This window comes from Nannobrachium achirus (assembly GCF_963921795.1).
Source record: "Nannobrachium achirus genome assembly, chromosome: 24".
NCBI classification, from domain to species: domain Eukaryota; kingdom Metazoa; phylum Chordata; class Actinopteri; order Myctophiformes; family Myctophidae; genus Nannobrachium; species Nannobrachium achirus.
The window spans coordinates 7,654,344-7,667,590 of NC_137831.1; the positions used below are offsets into that span (position 1 = coordinate 7,654,344).

A 13,247-nucleotide genomic window follows, 5' to 3' on the forward strand; every position below is an offset into this window, starting at 1 on the left:
CAATGCACCAAGCAACAAAGGTGAACACCAAAAGGACTATTGCAGGCCTGCCAGGCCATTTTGAAAATTCTTGGAGGGGCGCTATCCACACATTTGGTGTGTTGCTCATTCCACGAATGCCACGAACGAAAGGTGACAAATCAACGATAACAATGATATCAAACACAATAACTTTTGGCATAATCAAAGGGAGATATAAAGGACCAAATGTTGGCACATCTTTGGTCGGTGCTGCCCAGTGATGCTTACAAACTGTACCTCGTTGTAAAGGTGACAAATCAACGATAAAAATGATATAAAACACAATACAATTTGGTATCATTAAATGGGAGATATAATGGACCGAAGTCAAGTTTCCTTTCTTTTTGTGCCGAGTTTATTTCTTCTCTGTCCCTTTGATTCATCCTCCCTTTTGCACTCAGCCAAATACATACCATTTTAGGGCTCCTTGGCACAAAAACAGTTTAAGAACTACTGATTTAGAAGGTAGATTTAGATTTAGATTTCATTTTGATTTGCGTAACAAAGCATAAAAATTACCCAAGTGGAAGCGCCAGGCAAATGAGGTCGGTGAGAAAGAGGACGCCATTGGAGCTTCTAATAAAATGTAGCCTAAATAAATGAGGCAATGAAAAGGAAAGCAAAGACCCCGTACCAAAAGAGATGAATCCTGCCATTGTTGCCTGTGTATGGTCATTTGACCATAAATGGAGACAATCAAACCAAGCATTCATCATTGCCTCCTTCGAGGGCCTCGCCGACTGCTTGGGTTTGATGCAATTTCTTCCCCAAAGTCTGCGGAGAAAGCTGGATCAAGTTTCTTCCGTAATGAGCTCCCTCATGGTGACAGTTCGACAATTTGTTATCACCCATACTGTCCAATGTAACGGATTATTTATTTTCCAAGGGATAGCAATTATGGCCAACTGTGGGTGTGTATATCTATGCAGCTCAACAAGCAAGGAGCTTAGCTTAAAAAAAAGTTGCTAATGGTGTATTCGATCATTGCTGTGTATAGAAAGATGATACAGCAGTGGTTCTCCGATTGTGTGTTTGAGAACCCCAGAGGGGGTGTCCAAATGATTTTGGGGGGACCCAAAAAAACGCAAAACATTTTCAGATGGGGAGGGGGGGGTCCACGTAGCCTGACACTCAGCCTGAATTGACATTTAGTTTCACTCAATTATTCAGTCTGAACTCACTTCCACCGAAGGCGATTGCAGGGATGGGCGTTGCCAAAAAAAAGGCAGTCTTCAGCGATTGGTTCAGTGTGGCTGGCTAGTGGCTAGCCTGTTGCTTGCTAGTGCTACTTGCTAACCAAAGAAACAGTCAGAATAGGAGCACTACGAACTAGTAATCAAACACAACATAACATGCCTGCTACTGGTGTTTCATAGCGAGATCGATAGGATCGCAATTTACCGCATTTTATCGCGACGCGATGCGCGGTACGGTACGGCGGCGGTGCTGGTGTACTTGGAAACACACATGAGTTCTGGGAAACCCCCACCCACGCTGATCACAAGACGCTGATTCACGACGCTGATTCGCCGATCGGATTTTCAACCGAGGCAGGCCTCTTCTTATGAGAGCGATGCTATACCTGAATCGTCAAAACAAAAAATTTAAAGGGGTGTGGCTAGCGATTCAGGGTCTGGAACTAGGCTAGGGGTCCACGGCCAAATGCATATCAATTTGGGGGTACTTGGCATGAACAAGTGTGAGAACCATTATGCTATGGGTGTGTGTGGGTGCATCCATTCAGTGTAGTGTTTTTGTGTTGCAGGTACGAGCCACGCGGGGCCTTCAGCACCAACAGTGGGGGTGGAGGAGGAGGAGGAGGAGGAGGAGGAGGAGGAGGTGGAGGAGGTGGTGGTGGAGGAGGAGGAAACAGCCGCTGGGTGGAGGAGTCCCGAGATGACGACGACTGGTCCAAACAAACACCACCCAACGAACGCCTCGAACAGTGAGTCTTATGTGTGTCTTATGCTTGGAAGTCAAAGGATTTCAAATGCACAAAGGAAGGAACATGGCTTTTCTCTTCGCAGATGAGTAAGCCTGGCTATGTTTATTAGTTTATTAGACAGATTGATTTGAGCCAGGTGCTCCGAGGCTTTGATTAGACAGCGGTCTGTTATTATAACACACGGCAAAGTGATTGACCAATCAGAATCAAGCATTCAACCAAGCCGTGTAATAAGTAGATTAATCTTCTGTCTTTCTCTCTCTCTCTCACCCCCACAGTGAGTTATTCTCTGCTAGCAACACTGGGATAAACTTTGAGAAATACGATGACATTCCGGTTGAAGCCACAGGACAGAACTGCCCGCCACACATTGACAGTGTAAGTTCCCTACCTATTCACTCTGTGTGAAATGCTCTAGGCCTGACCACCATTAGTCCAATAGTGGATAGTCCAGGGAGTCTTAGTGGGAGAAACCAAGCAAGTATGTTAACTCATCTAGTGCCATTCACGAGATGTCTCGCGAAATGTACTCGAGTATCTGTAGTGCCATTCACGGGATATCTCGGGAAAAGTAATAGATTACTGTAACGGCGAGTACATTACCGAGAAGAATCGCCGGCGGTCCGGAGACGAAATCCGTCGCTGATTTCGCATCATCACGGCTCCACGAGCACAAAATAGTCCCATCCATAACATTGAGGTGGACGGGGGATCTCATCTTTAATGTCCATTATCTCAAAACTACACTTTAGAAGCTAGGATGGAGGCAGATGCTCGCTTATGTTACACAATGATAAAAGCTCCGGTCGGCCATTACACAACTCCACGGATCGGTTCCGGCGCACAATCCGATGACGTCAGACCGGAAGTGATTGCGTGGTGGACTTCTGGCCTTCAAAATAAGACAACGCAAGTGAATGGGACCTGAAGGAGGCACTTTGGACATTATAATCCGTTAATGTCTGGGGCTCTGAATGAGTTAAATCAGACACTAAGCTTATGCAATCAGAGTCATTCCACTGTCAATCTCAAAACATGCATGTAGGGCTGTCACAATTATTACATAATTGTCTAATCACGATTATTTGACATAATCGCGATTATTTGACATAATTATTTTTCATAATCTTCATAATCGTTTCCATGTTGAAACATGTTCATATATTTTTTTTAATTAAAACATAGTGGAAATAGCAGATCTACAAGCTCACAACGCGTCGCATCGCGACGCTTTGTGAGCTTGTAGATCGGCTATTTCCACTAACAATGTCCTTTTTTAAGTATAAAGTTGTCAAATATGTCAGTAATTTATTTGTGTATTTAGGTTATGTGTCATATCTGCCATGTGCAACTTCAAAGCCTAAAAGCCAAACAGAAATGTAATTGTCAACGACAAAAACACTATTAAATCGTTAATCACAATTATTTGAGTGATAATTAATCGTCATGTAAAATGTCATAATCGTGACAGCCCTACACGCTTGTTTCCCCTTGCAGTTGCCTATAGTGGACTGTCAGTCGACTATAGGGAATATTTGGCCAATAAGATTTGACTATACAAATCCTTAGTCTGGGACAGGCATAAAATGTAGATGTAGTACGTATGTCTCTAATCCATGCGTGTGGAGAGGTCTAGTTGATATAATTGACCAAATGTATTCATCTGATTAATCACTTTTAAACATTGTCATACAACGGTGTCATACAAAAATAGGCCATTGACAAGAACACAAAACATGCACAATATGACGCGTTGTGAGCTTTTAGATCTTTTTATTTCCGATTGTTATATTAAAATGCATAATATATTTTATTAAATCAATTACCTAAAATGTTCCCACCCCTACGTGGCTTGGCGCTATGCCATTGCTTTAGCCTGGACAGAAATAAAAAAGAAGAAGGTCTTGTATATAACGTGTGGTGTTTGTGATGTGTAGTTCCAGGACATAAACATGGGGGACATCGTCATGGGCAACATCGGCCTGAGCCGCTACACCAGACCCACCCCGGTCCAGAAACACGCCATTCCTATCATCAAGTCCAAGAGAGACCTCATGGCCTGTGCACAGACAGGTCAGACACACCGGGACACACACTTTCACCCTGTCAGGCAGGATGGAATGTTTAGCCACATGAGACCTGTTTTTACCAGCGGGCCAGTTGTCCTGATTTAAAATGAAGCAAACACGGAACTAAAAGTTCCTATGATTGGCCGCTAGTTGCGCTGTTCAGGTACCAGAAGCAACTTGTTCTCCATAGGATTCCTTTCATTTTCCCCGAACTTTTTCATTTGATTTTCTTACCTTTTTTTTTTTTTTTTAAGATTTGTTTTTGGGCTTTTTATGCCTTTATTTGATAGGAAAGTAGGCTGACAGTAAATGGGGAGAGAGATGGGGAATGACATGAGGCAAAGGTCGTCCGGATCGGGAATCGAACCGGCGACGCCAGCAGGCATCATAGCCTAGTATGTGGTATACGCCTTTACCACCAGGCCAGCGGGCGCCCCTTGGTTTTCTCACCTTGATAAACATTTTCATAAATACTTTATGGTTCCTGTCGCTCACAACGGGCGTTGTGAGCTTGTAGATCGGCTATTTTTGGCAAAGAGCTTTGGTGTAGAAGGGAAAAAGAGCAGACTAATTACAGAGTGAAACGTCAAGTTTATTATGTATTGACAGTTCAAGTGGTTAAATATCTGAAAACACAAATTGACATGAATCCAAAATACACTGATGATTGTGCTGTCAAACAATGAAACGATATGGAATCTATGAACAGGTTGTGGGGGTCCCTGCTTCATCTCAACTAAGGGGTCTTTGGCCTGAAAACGTCAAAGACCCCTGGGTTAAAGTAGGAGTTAATGCAGAGGACGAATTTCACGTATGTGCAGTGTGCACATATATACACATACTGTACTGTATATACAGTGACACAAAACGCCTCAAGGAGTGGGGACTATTCTAAATGCTTGAATTTGTGTGTATGGTTGACATGAGTAGCAGTGCTGTGTGCTGCTATAAGGCCTGTTGCAGACCCTGGTTGTTAACACTGAGTGCTCTGCTCCTATCCACCAGGATCCGGTAAGACGGCAGCCTTCCTGCTGCCCATCCTCAGTCAGATCTACGCAGACGGGCCGGGAGAGGCGCTGGCCGCAGCCAAGGCCTCTGGACAGGTAGGCTGTGTGTGTGGATTTGAGACTTACATTTATGTTCAAATTTCCCTTAATTCGCTTTTGTTGAGCTGCAAATTCAGTGCAACTTTCGTGACATTTCATGTCACGATTATTGCGAAAAATATCAGATCGGCAATTCTTTGGCAAAGAGATTTGGTAGAGAGGGAAAAAAGACTGTATCAAGGATGTAATTTCCAGGTCTGTTTTACCAATCATAGAGGGTTTAAATGGTACCGGATATGCAGCTCAGCAAATAAAAGGTGAAATGATCCCAGTGCATGGCGGAGGATGATTTCACGATAAACTTAAATCTCCACGATACGATTACCACGATAAACGATAACGATTATCGTCCCATCCCTACTTTACGCACGATTCATCATTCAAGCCATACTTTCGTCCTGTGTGTGTGTGTGTGTGTGTGTGTGTGTGCGCATGCGTGCGTTGTGACAAAACTGTGCATTAACCCTCTGTTGTGTTGTGTTTGCATGCAGGAGAATGGGAAGTACGGCCGTCGTAAGCAGTTCCCCATCTCTTTGGTGCTGGCTCCCACCAGAGAGCTGGCTCTACAGATCTATGATGAGTCTAGGAAGGTAAGAGCGTACGCACGCACGCACGCACGCACGCACGCACACACACACACACACAGACACACAGACACACACACACACACACACTCAGGGTTGTCACACCAAATTCTGGGCCCTGGTTACAAGGATTCACTGCGGGCCCCCCATGAATGTTCTTCATAGGGGGAGGAGGGGGTTTAACCCATTTAGACTGGGAACACATTAGCTATATCAGTGGTTCTCAACCTGTGGGTCGGGACCCCCAGAGGGGTCCCCAAATTATTTTGGGGGGTCCCCAGAAGTTTAGCTAAATGTTAACATTGTTTTCTCACTCAAAAGTAAACAGACCAACGTACAGTTTAAGTGTATAGAGGGTATCTGCACATTTCTAAAGTGACAATTTAAGGACTTTAAATACCTTTTTAGTACCTCTGGTCAAACATTGGTCAAATCGTCAAATATTAGGGAGAAATTGTGAAAATATCCGATCTACATGCTCGGCTATTTTCACAATGGAATAGATGGGGTCAAACTAAATGTAATGCCAACTCCTACAATTCCAAGTGCTCGTCACGGTGGGGGGTCCCCAGTTCAAATATGATTATTTTGGGGGTCACGGCCAGAAAAGGTTGAGAACCACTGAGCTATATGATGAGGCTAGTAAGGTAAGGCCACATACACACACACACACACACACACACACACACAGGACAGGAATGTGTGTGTGTGTGTGTGTGTGGTTGTCTACTTGACCAGCCAGACAGAGTGGATTAGGGAAACCGCTGATCACCACAAAATATTATTGTCTGTCTCCTCTCTCTCTCCCCCTCTCTATCTCTCGCTTTCCTCTTTCTCTGTGTCTGTTTCTCTCTCTGTCCCCCATCTCTCTCTCTCTCTCTCTTTCTGTCTCTCTCTGTTAGGGCTGTCACAATTATTACATGATCGTCTAATCGCAATGTTGAAACATGTTCATACATTTTCAAACATTTTCAGAAATAGTTGAAATAGCAGATCTATAAGCTCACAACGCGTCGCATCGCGACGCCTTGTTTATTTAAGTAAACATTATTTTTCAAGTAGTAAGTTGTCAAATATGTCAGTAATTTCTTTGTGTATTTAGTTTGTGTCATATCTGCCATGTGCAACTTCAAAGCCTAAAAGCCAAACAGAAATGTAATTATCAACGACAAAAACACAATTAAATCGTTAATCGCAATTATTTGAGTGACAATTAATCGTCATGTAAAATGTCATAATCGTGACTCTGCCTCCCCCCTCTCTCTCTCTTCATCGGTGTCTCTCTCTCTCTATCTCAATTCAAAGGAGCTTTAATGGCATGCAAAAACATAGGTTTACATTGCCAAAGTGAAACAAATCAAAGCATGTACTGTTAAATTTAGCATATGAACAGGATATGTGTAATGCTTACATTGCAACTTAGAGGGAAGCCTATCTTACGAAACTATATAAAAAAAACATGCTCTTTCAAAAGTAGGTTACTGTGAACTTAAAAAGTCACAATAGCTGCCGATGGGGGACTGTGGATTGCCTGCAATCTTTTTGACTTGTTAAAAAAAGTAGCCGATCTACAAGCTCTCAACCCAAATGCATTTGGGTCCCCATCCGGAATCAATTGTGGGCAGATTTACTATAATCACATTTTTGTCTTAGGAATGCGACAAATACAAAAAAATATAATCCATGGTGTGAGTAATCAATAGAAAAAAAAAAAGAAAAAAAAAACATTTTGGGGGTGAACTACTGCTGGTCATAATGCGGCCCGGGGGCCACATGTGGCCCTTTGGATGACGCTGACCGGCCCCTGACAGGTTACTTTGAAGGTTCATTCGAAAATAAAATGCTTATTCAAAATTTTCCTTTGTTGTTTCAACACTCAACAGTATATGAAACAAAAAATGCGTTTGGTTTTGGGGTCAATGTGACAGAAAATGATCAATGCACATTTTGTTTAGGCCTAACCTTCTTTTGAAAACTTTGATTGAATAAATGAAAGTTTTGTAAGGCAACCTTGCCTTTTCATTGCCTAATCATAACATACGTATACTCATACCAGCTTGTCAAAATAATGCTATTTACTGCTTTTTATATAGAAATACAATTAATATTATGCAGAATTGAGTTCAGCCTTTTGGCCCGGCCTTCCACAATATTTTCAATTTCTCATTTGGCCCCTTGGAACAAATAATTGCCCACCCCTGGTCTAATCCATAACCACAAACCTGTGTGTGTGTGTGTGTGTGTGCGTGTGCACGTGCGTGTGCAGTTCTCGTACCGCTCCAAGGTGCGTCCCTGCGTGGTGTATGGAGGAGCAGACATCGGACAGCAGATCAGAGACCTGGAGCGAGGCTGCCACCTGCTGGTCGCAACGCCTGGGAGGCTGGTGGACATGATGGAGAGAGGGAAGATAGGACTGGACTACTGCAGGTAAGACCCGGACTCTTTTACAGGGCAACCCACGGTCATGAAATTCCTGGAAATATTTTGAAATTAGACAAATATTTTTTTCCAGTACGGGAAAAGTTTTGGAATTGATCAAGGGTCCTGGAAGGTCCTGGAAAAAATAGCTATGCATTGTCTTTGGTTATTGATTTTGTTAATACCTCTGAAATGACAAATTAAACATTGGCTAAATTGTCAAATATTAGAGGCAGAAATTGTGTTGCCTTTGCGAAGCGTTGTGAGCATGTAGATCGGCTATTTTAGAACCGTGTTATACAAAACTTCTCAACTCTTAGTGCTCGTCAGGGTCCCAGGGTCCCCAGTTCAAATATGATTATTTCGGGGAGTAAGCGACTCGTTATTGAGTTGAATTATTGTTAAATAGTCCTGGAAATTGGGTTAAATATTCTGGAAAAGTTTTGGAAAAGTAAAGTAAAAATGTGTGGGAACCCTGCTTTTAGAACAGGACTGGACTGCTGCAAGTAAGACCTGGACTCTTTTAGAACAGGACTGGACTGCTGCAAGTAAGACCCGGACTCTTTTAGAACAGGACTGGACTAGGGATGGGACGATAAGTGATATTATCGTATATTGTGATAAAAAACATATGCATATCCGATACCTTTTAAACCCTCTAAAATTGGTAAAAGGTACTTTTAATATACTTTACGTACTTGATACAGTCATTTTTTCACTCCATCAAATGTCTTTGCCAAAAATAGCCGATCTACAAGCTCACAAACAGGTTTAAAAAAAAAAAAAAATCTACAAGCTCGCTGTGAGCTTGTAAATCTGCTATTTTTCAATAGTTAAAGCATAAAATAATAATATGCAATAATTCGTACCCGGTCTAAATGGCTTAAGTTAACAAGTTATTGCCTCTCTCTCTCTCTGTCACTCCATAGCTACCTGGTCCTGGACGAGGCAGACCGCATGTTGGACATGGGATTCGAACCTCAGATCAGACGCATCGTGGAACAGGACACCATGCCGCCCAAAGGCATCCGACAGACCATGATGTTCAGCGCCACCTTCCCCAAAGAGATTCAGGTGCGCCCGAACTGTTGGGCCCAAGCGTAAAATCGGGCATTACGACACCATCAAGGCCCGCCAAAGTTAATTATAAGTCGACTAAATCAGCTGGACACCTTTTTAGGAGACAGTAAGCAGGTTAGAGTCTATTCATTTCCAAAGGGAGAGTGAACGTGAACACAACTTCTGAACCATTATTCTACTAAAATGGCTTTTTCAGCGACACAAATAAGGCTTTTAAGCTGTGACATAATGTTGTAGGCAGAGGAGAATCTGCCCCCAGAGCATTTTCTGTCCCTCGCTATTTAAAAAAACGACTAAATAAAATCACACCCGTGTGAACTGAGCGGTGGTCCCCCCCCCCCCCCCCCTTCCCCCCTGTGTGTGTGTGTGTGTGTGTGTGTGTGTGTGTGTGTGTGTGTGTGTGTGTGTGTGTGTGTGTGTGTGTGTGTGTGTGTGTGTGTGTGTGTGTGTGTGTCTGGTCTGGCCTGAACAACAGCGCCCCTCCCTTAACATGTGTGGTCAAAAAAGGTACTGACAGGCTACAGACAGACACAAAGACATACCCACACACACGGCCACGTATAGGAGCGTTGTGACCACCGCTCAAAAATAACGACTAAAGTATAATTCTAACACTTTCCTTTCAACAACAAAGAGAAGAAAAATGTGTAAATAGTAAAAATAGTAAAAAGATTCACGGAAACTGGGGGCAGAAATTCTCCTCTGCCTACAAAATGATGTCATACTTAACAGCCCCATAAGGAGAAGATCAACTTTATCATTGCCCTTTCTCTGTCCCAGCAACAAACTCTCGCGGGATCTAGCACCAATAAAAAGGACGTTCACGAGATTTGCTGTCAGAGCCGGCGCCCACTTAGGAGGCCATTTGTAGGGTTTGTGTACAATGTCGCCCTCTAGTCGCTTCAACCAGGATGCCCTATTATATATTAACACATCGGGTGCCCAAGATTATTCAAGATTTAATCCGGCGGTTGCCATGGAAACCCGCAATTTTACCTTGTTTTGGACCTCTAGGGTAAATGTAATCCGAGTACGTCTAGAATTATTTCGCTATGGTATTTTCTTTCACTCACAACAGAAAAAATCACACCCGTGTGAACTGAGCGGTGGTCGTGGAGGCTGCACAACAGCAAAACAAATATATAATATATAATAATAATAATAATTATAATAAAAAATATAAAAAATATATATATATATATATATATATAATGTGGGGGGGGGGGGGGGGGGGGCATCCATCCATCCATGTCACTCAGGCCAGCAGTTGATGCTCAGGGCAGACTAGACTCAACAGCACCTCTCTGGTCACCAGGGGTACTTAGGCTACATACGGACCCACATACACGGATACACACACGGCCACGCTATGGAGACGGTGTGACCACCGCTCAAAAATAACAATCGCAGGCATCAGTGCTTTTGTAACGGTAGAGAAGGCCGCGTTTTAAACATGAACGTGATTTAAAAGTTAAATTAGGAGATAAATGCACTTTTGTGAAAATCATAACACTGCTCTCTACGAGGAACCACAACTTTACAGTTTATAGTTTAGGCATTTAGCAGACGCTTTTAATCCAAAGCGATTTAAACGTCTTTGGTGTTGCTTCAGGTCCTGGCTCGTGACTTCCTGGAGGAGTACATCTTCCTGGCGGTGGGCCGGGTGGGCTCCACCTCTGAGAACATCACCCAGAAGGTGGTGTGGGTGGAGGAGAGCGACAAGAGGTCCTTCCTGCTGGACCTGCTCAACGCCACAGGTGAGAGAGAGACACGCACGCACGCACGCGCACACACACACACGCACGCACAACACTGCTACACTACCTTGGTATAAATGTACATGTGCCCCAATGTTGAAGCTATTGAGTTAAACATAAGGGGACATTTGTCACACAATGAAGGAAAAAAAAGAAAAACATTTTAACCGAAAAAATATTAACGTATTGTGTCTGTTAGGAGGTTAGGTTTATGTAGCTCTAAAGTTTTGAAAACCAAAGTCGATGTTTCTGTTTCCGTGGTTAGTTTTTAACTCAGCAAGCAACAAAAGTATACATTTAAGTTCTTATGTATTCGTTAAATTCGTTAAAACTATAGTGTATTATATAGTTTTTGGGTCCGATCCCGATTCCAGAGACTCCCCAATTGCCGTTGTTTTGACCTTTTTTTTTTAAAGTATAAACATTTGCCCAATAATGACTGATGCATTAGACAAACTTGATATATTTGTTCGGTTGGGCTTTATTATTGATTAAAAGTTGGACAGGAACAGTAGTAAAATTAAAAGCAACTGCGTATTTTGCCCACGACAGAGGTTGTGAGATCTTGACTGAAAGTGTCAGAGAACGTTTGGTTTGTGTCTGGTGTTTACTATGGGTGTAACGGTATAGTAACGGCATCGAAAAATCCATTTTAATTTGCAACGATCTACTATATCGATATGCAAACAGCAAAATATCCTATCGTTTGGCTTTGTATCGTTGTTATACAATGCAACTAATCGGTATCGAATCGTTTTGCGATGCAAATAATCGATTGTATAAAAACTAAGAAACTGTGCCTTGTATTTAGCAATTTTAATAAGAAAAGGTTTAAAGAGGTGTCTAATTACCTTTCCATTCCACATAGCTACTATTGGTCTATCGATAAATGTGTGTAATCTGTGTGTTCATGTCACGGTGCGGGTTTGTCCATAATGTGTAGAAATACAATGTCCATGTATTTGCTAGAGAATCACTGCGTTTATTGATTCATATCCATAATACTTTTTCCCTTTAAAAAACTGCGACACCTTTCACACACATTACATTTATTTGCTATATAGTTACTATATCGATTTTAAATCATTGAATCGTAACTTATCACCATGAATGAACCCCAATATCGTCCATGTATCGTATCGTCAAACCTGTATCGTGATGCGTATCGTATCGCTGTTAAGATGTATCGTTACACCCCTGGTGTTCACACATGGCCGGTTGGTGTGGTTTTTATCTTAAGTGATCCCCAGCGAGGTTCAGGACAATGCAGGAGACAACATAGAGAAACCCGGTAAGATATTTGTACTCTGACAACTTTTCTGTCATTCCACACCCTTTGTTTTTTGTTTTGATTTTTTTCTCCCTCGTCTAGTATATATTTTTGCCTGCTTCCTCTCTTAACGTAGTGGCTTTTTTTCTGACTCCGCCTGTCCTTTATTATTATTATATTATTTTTTATAGCATCATACATATTGCTATGTGTCATTACGTTTTGCCTCAGTTGGACATACTGTTTCGGTTGATTTTTTATTTCCTTGATTCAAAACGTCGTAGTTGAGATCGGTGTCTGTGTGTGACTGTGTGTGTGAGTGTGCAAGAGCGAGCGCACGTGTGTGTGTGTGTGTGTGTGTGTGTGTGTGTGTATGTGTTTGCGTGTTACGCGATGTGATCCTCGCTCCGAGGCAGACGCCTCCATGCAAGGAGTTTGGCCGCGGCTCCCGTCATGGACGCCCCGGCGATCATGTCACCTAAAGCCCTGTATGCTCTTGTTGTGCGACCAATCGTGGAAATAGAAGACCTACAAGCTCACGGCGCGTTGTATCGCAGCGCGTTGATGAGCTTGTAGATCCTGCTGTCGTGCACATTTGCTAAAATGATCTTCCTAGGATGACGAGCCCAAAGTAAGGAACGCCAGAAGTGAAAGTGGTTAACCCTTTTAGACCTGAGGCTGATTTTAAAAACACCTTCTAAATCCTAACCTAAAATCTTCTAGTTTTGATTCAAATGATAAATAAATAATTTAAATCATGTTGCTATATATTGTTGTTGTCGGGTGGAAACCTTGTGCATCCTTGTATTATTTTCAAAATATATAATAGTGAAAATAGCCAATCTACCAGCACACAACGCCTCGTATCTGCTATTGTCACTGCTGTTGTGGAACACTCGTGTGAAGTATGGCTTTTATTACGAAATTACGGAGAAAAAATAACAAACAAACAAATTTGAAACCTGGAGATACGAGGTTTCTGCCCGACTGTGACGAT

General features: G+C 42.5%; 2 protein-coding genes across 2 annotated transcripts in view; one reads left to right on the plus strand and one right to left on the minus strand.

The window, feature by feature from the left end:
• The window catches only part of tgds (TDP-glucose 4,6-dehydratase), a 273,449-nt gene that overhangs the window by 232,200 nt on the left and 28,002 nt on the right, over window positions 1-13,247 (minus strand). The gene's annotated exons all lie outside the window — the stretch shown is intronic.
• Window positions 1-13,247, plus strand: part of LOC308279980 (ATP-dependent RNA helicase DDX3X-like) — a 34,546-nt gene that overhangs the window by 11,977 nt on the left and 9,322 nt on the right. The window contains 9 exon segments of the mRNA XM_080720218.1: window positions 1,861-1,870; window positions 1,872-1,966; window positions 2,245-2,344; window positions 3,904-4,039; window positions 5,041-5,138; window positions 5,633-5,731; window positions 7,992-8,152; window positions 9,073-9,217; window positions 10,836-10,980. Coding sequence (XP_080576344.1) covers window positions 1,861-1,870; window positions 1,872-1,966; window positions 2,245-2,344; window positions 3,904-4,039; window positions 5,041-5,138; window positions 5,633-5,731; window positions 7,992-8,152; window positions 9,073-9,217; window positions 10,836-10,980 — 989 coding nt within the window.